Below are 14,708 nucleotides of genomic sequence, written 5' to 3' on the forward strand. Positions count from 1 at the left end.
ACTTTGATGTTGAGTAAACTCAAAGCTGAAAGTCTGACAGCTGAGAAAAGCTTTTGATTCCAAGCCAAGACTTATAAAGTTGGATTGATAAAACACGAGGTAAATCTTCATGAAAAAAAAAAAAACCCAAAACAGGTCATGTTTTGACCTGGTTGGATATTGAAACTCTTAAATATTTTTCTGTAGTAATTATCTGGTTTAATAATTAAATTTCAATTTGACTATAGTAACAACATGTTAAAATATAAATTAGGAAGGAATCCATAAATGTATTAGGCTTTGAAAACTCTGAAACGAATTCTCTTGATGCAGATAGCAAAAGGGATTTGTCTCTTGTAATCAATTCCTACGAATTGGTAGCGACTTCTTGGAGTGCTTGTGTATACAGGGGCTCTGAGTCCCATAAAGAGCTTTGGATGTTAAAACTGTAAAATATGAGACAAGAAGCATTATTTTTTACTGTCAGTACTTAAAACTTTAACCATCAGGGACAATCATACCTAGTTGCTTAGGCAAAAATTTATTTTAAAAGTTATATTTGATAGGTGGCTATCAGTACTCTCTTTATATTCTAAACATATTTAAAATTTTTCTTCATGATGCATATCCAAAATTTTTTCCAGGTAATACTTATCATTAAGGCAATACTATGAACAATTGGGAAATATATATTATCTTATTTAAGTAATTTGGACTCATTTAAAACACCTTTGTGATGTTTCCCAGTGAATAGTTTACATCTTAAAATTCAGTTGACAAAATTGAAATGCTTTTAGAAATAGACTTTAATTTCTTAATAAGTTACTTATTAATTATAGTATGTTACAGTATTCTTAGGCTGATTTAGCTACGGTGAAGGGTAATATATCATTTAATCTGTAGGTCTCTGTGTAAATTATACAGTATATTTCCCACATATCAAATCTGTAAGAAATTATTTTATACAACACGTTAAATCCATTTTGATTTGACAGTTCATGTTTACATAATATATGGGTTGAATTAAGACTCTCAATTGTACATTTATTTATTTCTGAGTGTATTTAATAACATGGAGTTTCTGTTGCCGTCGCCTCAAGTAATGACTGTATCCCAATTATAACAAGATCATCTATTCAGAAGTGTGCTGCCTCAGCCAAGAACTAGGAAATACACCACAAAAGGGTCTTTGGGCAGCCAAAATAGATACTGCAAATCTAAGCTCCTGTTTTTTACATCTAGCAGAGCCCTGTGTGCGTTAAACAGTACGTATTTGCTTGTAGTTTAATGCACAATCTCTTATTCGGTACTCTGGTTTCTAAACCTGCAGCAGATTAATAACAGCAAATTAGAAGAGATGGAGAAGTCGCTAAAGTAAACACACTGATAGCAATGAGAAATGACAGCTGGCAACTTGTCTACAGAGAAGAAAACAGAAAATCTATAAAATACACAGCCTTAAAAAGCATTAGTAGACTGGGCCCTGCAGTGTGATCAGTAAATGACAAGGCAACCAAACAGTCCGTAAGGGAGTCACTGTATAATAAAGTAGAGTGCAATAATTGATGTGCAAAATGATGATCTTATACCATCATGAAAAAGGATCAGCCACAGAGTACTTTAGAAAAATCAACTCTCCGGAATGATTCGTTCCATGGGGTTCCTGATAAACTGAGATTGTACTGTGTCCTTATAAACCTTAAAAATTAGAAATGAGTGATATAAATGGACCTTTTAAAGTGATTAACTTGTTGATAAAGCAACTATAAGAGAGATCTAAGCATAATTGGCACCTAATAAAAGTCATCTGGACATAAATATTGACAATACTTTATGACTTTCTTCTCACAGATTTCAGAAGAGACACGGCTTTAAGATTTAAATCTAGCTGGAACTTGCAGCGTCTCACACTCAGTGGCTATTTTATCTTTATATCCACGTACTTGTTCTTAGTTATGCAGAAAAAGGGCTGGCAAGTGTTCTTCGGGCTTTCTGCAGAGAAGGGACTGCATGTGTGCCTGTGCACATGCGTATGCCATTAAGAATAATTGTGATAATTGTGTAGTTACGTGCCGTAGATTCATTAGCAGTGGACCACCATAATGCTTTCAAAATTTGATGTTTATTGAATACATCCAAATTTGCTTTTGTTTTAGGTAATTGTAAGTAAGCACACAAATGTACAGCCTTATATTCTTATCATGGAGACAGAAAATTTCCATCGGACTATTCGTAAAGAAAGATAGGAAACTGTTTAGTTAGCATGAGATCCCACTTTATTGCTGCTGCTATCACAGTCTGTTATGTGATTCTTGGCTCTGTGCTGTCACATAATACACAGTTGTTGAAATGGTCTGTAGACTCTGTGCCTTATGACTAAAACATACAGAAAATGGTTTTGTAAACAAGATTTTGGTAACGTGGTGATGAGAGACATTGGAGCTACATTACTACCTTTAGGGAGAATGAAATAATGAACCTGGTTACTTGTTTACATACTCTTTTGGCTCTTTCTACTCAGATACATAATTTTTCCTTTAAAAATTCTATAACTTATGACTACCTGTTTTCACAAGTTTTTAATCTTTGCAAATCTAGCTCTCCTTGCTATTTGGAGATGATGTTTTTGACCCCCTGTGGGTTGGATTTTGGTTTAATGGTTTTCCCCCTTAATAGTGGTAGAATTGTATGGATTTAGCCACATGCTGGTTTCCAGTTTTCATTTGTATCCAGTGGCATGTGTTTGCAGAGGTAATGGATTTGCAGCCGTAGAATATTGCAAAACCATGCGATACACAGAGAGGCCAGACCCTGTGACCTCGGCTTGATTAGCATGGCTCTGTACACACGTATATTTCAGAGATTATTAGAACTTAGTGTTGTGGATTCTTAGTGTTTAAACTTGATTTTCAAGGATTGCTTTTAAGGAAAACAATATGCTTTAAGCTTACGGTTTGTGAATACTACCTAGGCGTATGCGAGTGCGACATGTGTTAACGGTTAGTAACAGCTTCTGTGGCTGTTGGTGCAGACCCTATCATCATTATTTATATAGTTCATATTTAGAGCAAGAGCCTAGAGCTTCGCATTCTCTGTGTCATTTGTTGTTTTTGAAAGGAAGTATAGGTATAAATAGTGCTCAAATAACCTCTGTTGATGAGCTATTTGTTTTGCAAGTAACAAATTTGGAAGGGTAGAGGAAAAGGGCACTTCTTTGAAACGTTGTGTAGGTGCCCATAATTTAAACTGATGCTACAGAAAGGAAGTATTATTTTTACAAACAAAACATAGGGGTTTAGTCATTTTCCATTTGTAGATGATGAATATGTCATACATCTGTATCATGTTTTTCTCAAAGTGAACGGCATACTATACTTAAAGTATAGCAGGTTTTACTGTGGAGTTGCCAAGGTAACTGACCAGCAAGTATGCAGTTCAGCAGACTGCAGAAAAGCAATTGAGTGAACATGAATAAAGAAATGTGCGTGTCATCTTAAAACCCAAGAGGGCCGTGGTAGACTGGCTTGCTTCTATAGATCGCAGAAATGTTTTTTAAGAAAACAGAAACTGAGATGTTCTATACTAGTTTTTGGAGTGCAGTGATATGGAGTGGCAGGAACCTTTTCTTTAATGGTTCTACTTCAGGCCCTGTGGAGGGCGATATAGAAAATAGCATCATTTCAATATTATTTAATATGAGAAACCTTTCATTTTGCTTTATAAGCTAGCTTTTACCACCTTATACCATCAAAAACTAAGGGAGACTATTAGTAGTTTATATTGTCAATAGAGAATGGTAATCTGTAAAGTGCTGCACTTTAATTAAGTACGATACAAATAGTTCACTAATAGGAAAATTGTGTTTACATCTATCGTGCTTTGTATTAGAATGTATTCATCCATTCTGTAGGCATTGGTAAACTTATTCAAATATGCCAGACACTCTTCTAGGTGCTGAGAAAATAACAAGGTAAATAAAACTCAGTGCTGGACTGCAAGGTGTTTTTGATCTCTAGAAAGAATAAATTATATAAGCTCCGGGGAGATTCATTTAGAGTGTTGGAAATGTTTCCGTGCTTTGTATGTAGGGTTGTGATCCAGAAGTTAAACACTGTTACATATAGAGTAAAATAACTTCTTAGCAGGAGTTCAGAACTCTCCATAATTTGATTCTTTTTTTCTTCCCAGTTTTGCCTCCCCTGCCTTAAATATACTCTAGGATCTAGCATCACTGATAACCAAATATATCTTATGGATGTCTTTCTAATTTAATAACAATTTAAAATATTAAATGTGCCTAATTTGGTTTATGTACTGTTTGAAAAGTCTCCAAACACAAGTTAAGTGTTTTCCATGTTTTGTCCTGAAATCACTTCCCTTTAAAACTGTTATCAGCAACAGTTCTCTTGTATGTTGCTTCAGTTTTCCCAGAAAGTTCTACATAGTGAGACTCTTCTTTACAGTGTAAGCTGAATTATTAAGGGCATATCTCGTATCACGAACTTAATTTCCTTCCTTGAAAGGGCCCCACAGTAGCCTGCTGTTGTATCTTACACACGTATTTGCTGCTGAAATACCCGAATTCCCCATCTCTGAGTTTCAGAATCCTACTACTGTAGTATTTTAAGAGCCATATTGAATTCTACTTCTTCCATAAATCTTTTCCAGATCTTTTCAACCTTGATTGGTCCTCCTGTTTTTCCAGGTATTGCCAGAGCAGTTTATATCTCTGGGTTAATACTTAGTTAGGTGGATGTTGGTTTCCCAAACCAGATAGTTAACTCATGGAAAGCAGGGACAGGGTCTCTTTCATCTTCACATTCCCCATAGCAGCTAGCATTCAGGGCATGTTGTAGTATCAAACTGGTTAAAAAAAAAAAAAAAAAGTTCTTATCCTTACTATTTTTCTATGATTCATCCATTGTTATTAGGAATGGGATCATTCCAGCAGGTAAGTAAATTGTTCTTGGACAGAAGTAGGTTACTATAAATGCCATGGGAAGATCACTTACGAATACTAGTACAAAGCAAGTCAGGAAAGAACGAGTCTCCCTACATGCCTAATTTAAACCTAACTTGCAGCTTCCTTCCCTCTGTTGCATAGCCTTTGAAGTTGTTTTTGGTAGTAAAGCTATGGATACGTGAAGCTACAAGCCAAATATTTTAGTTCAGTTCTCCTTTTTTTTGGCAGCCATCCACAGAACTACAGGGACAAGTTTTCACAGATAAAGAAACATTTTGTGGGAGTTTTTATTTTTATGCTGAAAAATTTACTGTCAGTGATCTTGCTATGCAGAGCTTTTAGTAAGTTGTGAGCTTAGAGTGAGCAGCCTTGGGGTTCTTAAGGTTAATTACCACATTTATAAATCCATCAGTGACTAAGAGAAAGGACTGGCTTGATAGGGTTTATCTGTCTAAAAATTGCAGCCACTAGCCAATCAGGAAGATAGAAATCCAAAAGAGATTGTAGAGGTGACAAGGGTAATGGCAATAATGTGTTGGTGGAGAGATGACATCAGAGCAAAAACAATAGGTGGAAACTAATCAAACCAATTTGACCATTTTAATGTACTCACATCATATGTCTTAAGTAACTAGTAAATCATGAAATCTGCCCCATTTCACTTAAATTATTTGTGCTGAATTTTATTATGTAATTGTTATTGCTTATTTAAAATGTAGCATAATATAATAGAGTATGTTTGAATTATTAAATGTCAAGATCAGAGAAAATGGAATAAATCATTTCTAGGAGAGATATGAGGAGTGAATACTCAGGAAAAGTATTCAGTGCATTTTTATAAGTATATATGAAAGTCACCTTACATGTATTGATGGTATTGTATAGACGGATGTCCTTTGTCTAGAAAACAATTAATACAGTATGTATTCTTACAATTTAAAAATTATTCTATGTACTTTGTTTTTAATAAAGGAAAGAGAAAAACAACTACAGCAATTTTGTGGTTATCTTTTCCCATGATGTATTTGGTTCGTAAGAATTTCAAAAAATATCTTATGGATGTCTTTCTAATTTAATAACAATTTAAAATATCAATTGTGCCTAATTTTCTTTATGTACTGATTTAAAAGTCTCTAAACACAAGTTGTAAGTGTTTTTCCATGTTTTGTCCTGAAATCACCTTCCTTTAAAACAGTTATTAGCAGCTCTCTTGCATGTTGCTTCAGTTTTCCCAGAAATTTCTACCTAGTGAGACTCTTCTTTACAGTGTAAGCTGAATTATTAAGGGCATATCTCATTATTTGTCTTTCTATCTCTTATCTTTCCTCTTTGTTTTCAGTGTACACTATTTTCTCCAAGGTGCACTCTGATCGGAATGTATACCCCTCAGCAGGTGTCCTCTTTGTTCATGTTTTGGAAAGAGAATATTTTAAGGGGGAATTTCCACCTTATCCAAAACCTGGTATGTTCTTTGTGGGGCAAAAGTGGTTAATTTAGTAAATTTTTCTTTTTGTTCAGTGTGTATAATCTATATGGTATATGATCAACTGTCATTAACATTATTTGAAATGGTCTGGATATGTGATAAATTGATTATTGTAGGATATTTCTCATTTGAAGACTAGAAATTTAATTATAGAAGGAAATTTATTTTTAATTTTTAAGGAAAGTATGTTTCTAGATTCCCAGTCTTGAGTTTTATGCCTCTGACAAATGATCTACGAATATTCACATAGAAATAATTATAGCTATAAAATTATGATTTTCCATGTCAAGACTTAGATTCTTACATAGCACATTGACTTCTGGAAAACTATACATATGTTGTAGACCAGAATGAAGTATATTAAGTAAGAGTTCTTTAAAAAGCTTTTACAATAGGAGATAATTTTATATACCTTCAAAATAATACAATGAAAGTTAATTTTTCCTTCAGAGTGATACCATTTATGAAGTCTTATTTAATTCACTATTGATTTAGATGTTATTTTGAATGATCACAAATGCAATCAAATTAATAAAGATGTATGAAGTATAGCAAGAAAAAACATGTTAAGTTTTTTTTAAATTTCAAAATATTATGGGGCTACAAGTGTTTTTGTTACATGGATGAATTGTATAATGCCGAAGTCAGGGCTTTTAGTGTGCCCATCACCAGAGTAGCGTACATTGTACTGGATAGGCACATTTTTCTCTCTCTCCTTCCAATATCCCCCTCTTCTTAGTTTCCAGTGTCCTTTACACCACTATATGACCATGTATACCCATTGTTTAGCTCCCACTTAGTAGTGAGAACATGTGGGTTTTTTTATATTACGTTATAATTCAAGAAACAAAAATGAATTTTCTGAAAATCATATTTTGTAAGAACACATTTTTAAATTGGAATTGATATAAATTTTTTGTAGATTATATGATGAATAGCATACCTGAAAACTTTCATAAAATATAGTTAGCCATGTTCTTAAAAATATTCAAGAAAAAAGATAACATTTTCATCAATTATTTAAAAAATGTTTTCTTATGAGGCATTCCATGTTTGCAAAACTGTGAAGCTAAACCTTTTGAGCAGTAGCTCTAACAATTGAGAAGAAAATACATAGTTAGGAGCATAACTTCTGGAGTCAGCCAGGATTAAACTCTAGTTCCACCATTTACTATGACCATGGAGAAATTACTTAATGTGGAAAATAACATATTCCATCATAAAATTAGGGCCAATAGTAGTACTACTTTCATAGCTATGTTTGAAAATCAATGAAATAGTACTTGTAAAGCATTTATTTAATGCCAGTAAATAATGCTGTTATTGCTTATTATTAATAAATGCTGTCATTATTATAGTTGTTTGGATTTGTAACATATTTTTCATTCTATTCTCCAATGTTTTAAAATTATAATTTTTATTTTGCCAATAATTTTATGATTTTGAAATATTCTTTAACATTAGTTTGATAGTATCCAGAGTTTCATGAAAGGAATGCTTCTCAAAAGAATGAATACATCAGTATAATGATTAGGGAATTTTTCTGAAAGATAGTTAATAGTGGAACTACCTTACTCTTAGATGACCAAAAAAAAAAAAAAATCCAAGAAAATTGTATGAATATGCTTTCTTCATTACATCAAATTTCTAGATAAATTAAACAACCAAAAGGATATCTTTTTAATGTGGGGCCCTAATCAAATTCCCAATTGATTTTTTGTATGTGTGTATGTAGTTTGCTGCAAATGTAAGAAAAAAAATTTAGACAGAATGTTTTGATTGAAACTACCAAAGGAGCATGTGTGAAAATAACTGTCTTATGTCTTAATTCTGTGTTTCTTATCTAGGTGAGATTAGTAATGATCCCATCACATTTAACACAAATTTAATGGGTTACCCAGACCGACCTGGATGGCTTCGATATATCCAAAGGACACCATATAGTGATGGAGTCCTTTATGGGTCTCCAACAGCTGACAATGTGGGGAAGCCAACTATCATTGAGGTAATTTACTTAGAGAAAAATTTTATATATATATTATATATACATATATGCACGTACACACTGTATATAATAATTTGAGTTTCACGTGCAGTAAAGGAAGAAAAATGAAATCTATAAGGATTTGAAAGGAAGAAATTGAACAGTTGATAGATTATTTTAAATTTTAAGAAAAGCTAGCAGTGAGCTATCGGATCAGTATAAGAAACTCTAGGGTTAGGGCTAGAGTTAGGATTAGGGTTAGGGTTACATTTCTACACATGAATAACATTTATTGAGAAAATGAAAATTTTTAAAAGATACCATTTTTAATAGCAATAAAAATTGTAAGGTACTAGGAATAAATCTAACAGAAATTATGCAAAGTTTCAAGTCTAGGTAGCTTAAAGATTAAATGTGAAAAGCAAATTTTAAACTATATGTTAAATGTAGAAGAATCTCTTTCTAACCTTGAGGTAGAAAAGGATTTCTTAAATAAGACCTAATATTTGTGTTTAAGAGAAAAAAAGTTGATAAATTTTAATATATGAAAATTTTAAACTTCTGTTCATCAACCATTAAACCAGAAACCATTTTTTTTAAAGCCTCAAACTGGGAAAAGATATTGTCAATACATACAGCTCACTAAGAGTGAGTATCTAAAATGTAAAAAGGAATCCTACAATTTAATTAGAAAAAGACATTTCACTAAAAAGGAAACACAGATGCCAATAAACTTAGGTAAAGAAGGTTACTCTTACGAGTAATGAAGAGTATTCAAATTAAGACCACAATGAAAATTTTACCATCAGTAAAATTCATTACATGTGGATATGGAAATTGGCATAACCACTTTGGAAAACAGTACTGAATGTGGCAGTTAATGGGAGGAGAGTTATACCATAGTTTTAGAGCCTGATGCCTCCAGGATAGTTGATCATAGGGTACAGTGATACATAGTTGCCTATCACTGTACCTATGATCCAGCAGTCCCACTTCTAGGTAGGTAGCCAAAAGAAATACTTGCAAATGCCCTCCTGGAGGGCAACTATACAAACATTATGTTTGTATAGTTTGTATAGCAAAACACTGGAAACCCACAAAACAATAGAGACCCAAAAGTCTATCACTAAGAGAATAGATTAATAAATTGTGGTGTACTCACACAGTGAATGTTAAGAGCAACAATAAGCTTAAGTTTGCCCAGCAACATGGATAAATATTTTAAAGACAATGTTAAATTAAAAAAAAAAGTACCAGAAGATACATAGGATTTACCATTTTGGTACAGTTCAAAAACAAACAAACTAAACCTTACATTTTAAGCATAGATATATTAATAATAAAACTATATTTAAAATGAGTGGGATGTTCAACACCAAATTCATAATGACTATTTCTTGTTGGGGACAGGCAAAGGATAGAAGAGAAACACATGCGTTGAGATGGTTTCATAAGAAGAGTTCATTATGTTTTTATACTTTATGACTAATGTGGTGTTATGAATATGTGTTAAAAATATACTAAAACGATGAAGATAAAAATTTAACATATCCTTCATATAACAAGTAGTGAATTAATCTGTAAATAACTTATTTTTATATTCATATGTAGTAACAGGTATAGCATTTAAAAATATTCTATTAATTTAGTCACGAATTTGCATATCAAACTAATATTTTATATAAATCTGCTGATTAATTCATTCAGTAAATGTTTATGTGAAATATTTAGATTTTAAGCATCTAAAGTAGATCAGGCACTGTTTTAGAAATAGAGGACCAAAAATAAAGCATGCATACATACACACACTCTCTTATGCTTTGAAGGTCTTCACATCATAATCATAAGTAAAATGAGAGGATATTACAGTATTTAAATATCTCACAAGTGATAGAAGGACTATATTCTTTCATAGCCATTAAAATTAAACCTTAAATATAAAATCAGATAATGAAATTCTTCTTTCCAATATGAAATATTCTTCACTCCCTTCAGTAGCCTGGGATTTTAAAAAAAAAGATATTTATTAGAATTTATGAAATTTATAATAATGAAATTTGTGATGAATATGGGAAAGTGGCTATAAAAATATTGCTATTAATTTGAAAGTATCAATTTTTTTTTGAGCAGAAGCTTCAAGATATTATAACAAATAGAGGATTCATTCTCTTTTTTCCTTTGAAAATATGGTTAAATTTTTTACATAGTAAACTTTTTAAATCATGAAGTTTCCCAAATAAAATCTATTTTGCATTTTTTCATTTAGTTCATTTGAACAATAGTTCTAAGTTTATTTTATTAGCTGGTCTTAATTTTAGTGTTCACTGTGAGGCTGATTAGGTGTCTCAATAGATAGCAGCAAGGAAATGATTAAATCTGACGGAAATTTGACAAACCATAGAAAGAGAAGTTCTTTTAACTTTGTGGAATAATATGCCTTTTAGAATATATACCTTTTAAGTATTTTTAAAGGTTTGGAATAATTTATTCCAAAATTCTGATTCTTACTGTTTTAACTCTCAAATAATATTTCTAATGAGTGTAATTTATTTCTTTTGAAGCTCATATGTGATGTATAAAAATCTTTGATACTTGTTTTTAAATGCACAAAATGTTTCTTTTTAATTTGAGTCAGTTTTATACTCTTCTTTTGTCTCAGTGTCAGCTCCCGCTGCAATCACTGCCAGAAGGCTAGTGCTGGGATTCTAAGACTTTGACACAATCATTTGTGTTTTTGAGGTATTGCAGACATGTCTGAATGATTTAATATCTGTTATAAAGTTAATTATTCTTTGATTTTTGAAGCCATATCCTGTAGTTGGCCTTTGCTTTGTTTGTTGTTTGCAGTGGCTGTTGCTGAGTTGACTTTGATGTAAGTTCAGTGGCCCTACAAATGTTTACTAATACTGGACTCTCTGAAGGGATTGATTTGTGTTTTTGAGCATGTGCCGTGAGCTTACTTAAGACTGTGATCCTTGCTGCTTTACTACTACCATCAGAAGTGAGAGATGATTTCCAAAGGGTCTTTCATGACATTTTTTGGACTGGTATGCAGTTTAGTCTAAACGCAAACACAAAGATGTGCTTGTTTTGAAGTGTTCATTCTGTCATAATCCTTAAACTCCATTTAAAAGTACAAAAATATATTGTTTAGATTTTTTTAAAAACCTCAGGACATCACCGGTAAGTAATTCATAATGGTTAATTCATTTATTAATGATGCATCTGCGTTGCTGCGAGGACTTAATGGCTTTTTGTGAAGGAGTCTTTCTGATTTTAACTTTTTGTTTCAGCACATTAAATAGACCTAATTGTTTATTTTCCCATAATGTTGCTAAAAGCCCCAAGTTCTTATTACCCAGAGAAGGAATATTTTGTAAGTATATCAACAAATAATGAAAATGGAAAGAATAACAATTTGTTTTCAGTTTCATTCCTTAATGAACTTCATTTTACAAATAACATTTCACTTCTTTAATGTGATTTTCCTTTTATAATAGATAACTGCCTACAATAGGCGCACCTTTGAGACTGCAAGGCATAATTTGATAATTAATATAATGTCAGCAGAAGGTAGGTATTGAAAATATGTTGACCATTTCCTTATTTACAAGCAGTATTTCTTTATGTTTCTTAACTACATAAAATATAGTTAAGAATTTTAAAGCACCACATACCTAATATAACTGATGAAGTACTAAAATGTAGGAAAGAAAACTAAGCAGTATCTAATTTATTATAAAATATCATGATGTGTTATGGTGGTAAAAAACTCCAGATAGGGAACCAAACAGATAGGCCACTTATTTCTTTAAGGCTTGGTTTCATCATCTGTAAAACAAGACTTAAGAATAGCATCTCTCTCAGAAGTCTGGGGTAAGGATTCTATGAGTTAAGGCTTGAAATGTGCTTAACACAGAGCTGATCACAGAGTGCACAATCAGTAATTATTAGCTAGTTTTATTATTTTGCTTTAAAATTTACTGTAGGTGGTCGTCTAGTTGTATGTGACCATATAGAGTTGTTGGAAGACAGAAATAAACTTCAATTTGGCACACAATTTCGTTCCTAAATAGCTAATCATGTGTTAGTAACTGTTAGAATGCATCAGCAATTTAAAGTTACATATGCCCAAATTGTAAATGATTTCCTAAGGACTTGGAAGGTTAGGGACAAAGGACATATTCCAAGAATTTCACTCTCAAATATTTTGACTCTGTTTTGGCAACCGACTGGGAAAAATACATACTACTAAAAACTTTGTAGTTAAAATTTATAAATTACAGGGTAATCCTCTCTATACAAGATATCATTTATGGGGGTGATAAGAGAGTAGCTGATGCAGAATTTTTTTCGTCTGCAGACAGAAAAATAATTGTGCATTCTTGATAGGGGAATTCTTGCTTCTATTTACTAATACAACTAAAAACAAATGAGCAAACACAAAACTTTTTATCAGAACCTACTAATTTGGAATTCATGATAATTCAGTCAAGGCTGGATTAAAAATTGCCTTTATACTAAAAGAAAGCAATTTCTGCAAAATGAAATTTGCAGAAATTGCTTAAAGACTGGAACCCCATTAAGTGAATTTTCCCACAGATACTTAGCAGTATCAATTGTGGACAACCAATGTGTGAGTTTAAAATTAAAATGACCTTCATACATGAAAAGCAAGTCCAAGTGCCAGTTCTATAGTCCTGGACAGCGGGCTCCTTGTTGACTCTCCCACTCCCCAAGGGCTTTTGGTAAGTATTTATGTTTTGATCAGGGAGACTTTTGTTCTTGACTGCAATTGTGATTGGATGTTTGCGTCCATCCTAAGCTGTCCCTGTAGAATTGGAATACCCTTAATGAGCAGAACGGTCGAAAAGTTTCCTTCCTCCTTGAGAGTTCATCACTATAGTTATGTATTAATAGTTATATTACAGTGGGCTTGGACCATCTAACCTCACCATTATGTCTCAGAGAGACTCAAAACTTTTTATCAAGTATGGGAATCCCTACAAACTGAAAAACAGCCTTCTCTACAGCTTGAGCTAACTCCTTCTCAAGTCTGGTCTTAGTGCGTAAATACCAAGTACACGAGGATCTTAATAGGTGGTGGTGTTGACATTTGGGACTCATGATCAAGCAGATAACTAATGGAAGATACTAGACAACGGTGGGGCTGAAAGTTGGCATTAGGGGCTGTTTATCTAAATCAGGGGTCTTGAAGGCATGCTGCTGAGGAGGAGGAGGGGGAGGAGATGGGTTTTGGAAGCCATGACCTCTACTTCAGGCAGAGCTATTCCACTGCTTTTTACGTAGGCTTTAGTGGCCCTGAACTATTTGAATACAACTGACCTAAAGGTCACGTATTTGTCTTTGGTGGTCTAGAAAGAATGTCTGTGTGCACTAGGATGCACATCTTTGAGCATGGCCTACACTCATGCTATTTGTCCCAGACAAGTTTTAGGAAAAGAAATAACAAAAGTTTATATCAGGGTAATCAGGCTCTGTCCAACTCCGTGCCCAGCTGTCTCCTGTTCTGCGAGACCTAATGGGAAATTAGTCATGTAGTCTCACACAGCGTGGCGCTCAAGGAGAGTACAAAAAGTGATTCTCTAAATTGGGTTTAGCGCCTCAGAGGCCTGCCACCAATCTGTTGGCCTACTGTTCTCCTGGCCTCAGTGATTTCCAAATATAGCAGGCATGGGATTTCCCCAGAGTTAGAAAGCTGCCGTGACTCATCTCTGGTAGGCCTGGCATCAGCTCTTTGCTGGGTAGACAGCAGGCAGCTGCCCAACCCAGAGCCTCTGAAGGGCGTGGTGGCAGCGACAGGATTCGCAGCAGGTCCCAGAGAGGGAGACACGAAGCAGGGTCACAGGGATCAGGAAAAGCCAAGTAACAGTTCTCCAAAAAGTAGTACTGATAATAAGAAAAAAGTTTTACATGCTTATTTAGAAAATTAGATGTAAAAACATTTTAAGGAGATGAATAGATTATAGACCTCTGGCATATTCAACAGCTATATTTGATATTATTTATAAATATTATTTATTGCCAAGAAACTCTTCTTCAGGACACATTTCTGCATGACTATTTTTAGGTATGCAGTAAAATGTAGCATAATTAAGCTGTTGTTTATCTGTATAAAACAGGAAATTTATCTGCTTAAAAGAGAATAAATATATTTTAGAAGATTACAGATGGACCATACATTAAACAAATCTAACAAAATCATAAGCAGAATAAATGACAATATAGGATATTAAGTAAAAGACTTTTTATGATTAGGGCCTTGAAGAACTAAA

General features: G+C 33.2%; 1 protein-coding gene across 10 annotated transcripts in view; it reads left to right on the forward strand.

The window, feature by feature from the left end:
* Positions 1–14,708, forward strand: part of SGCE (sarcoglycan epsilon) — a 69,635-nt gene that overhangs the window by 20,006 nt on the left and 34,921 nt on the right. For 8 of the 10 annotated variants that reach the window (XM_069462712.1, XM_069462716.1, XM_069462717.1 and 5 more), the window contains 3 exons: positions 6,282–6,404; positions 8,276–8,433; positions 11,913–11,985. In XM_069462712.1, coding sequence (XP_069318813.1) covers positions 6,282–6,404; positions 8,276–8,433; positions 11,913–11,985 — 354 coding nt within the window. The remainder of the gene's footprint in view (positions 1–6,281; positions 6,405–8,275; positions 8,434–11,912; positions 11,986–14,708) is intronic. The other 2 variants (XM_069462714.1, XM_069462715.1) reach the window with 1 other exon arrangement.

Source organism: Eulemur rufifrons, chromosome 29 (genome assembly GCF_041146395.1).
Source record: "Eulemur rufifrons isolate Redbay chromosome 29, OSU_ERuf_1, whole genome shotgun sequence".
Taxonomy (NCBI): Eukaryota; Metazoa; Chordata; class Mammalia; order Primates; family Lemuridae; genus Eulemur; species Eulemur rufifrons.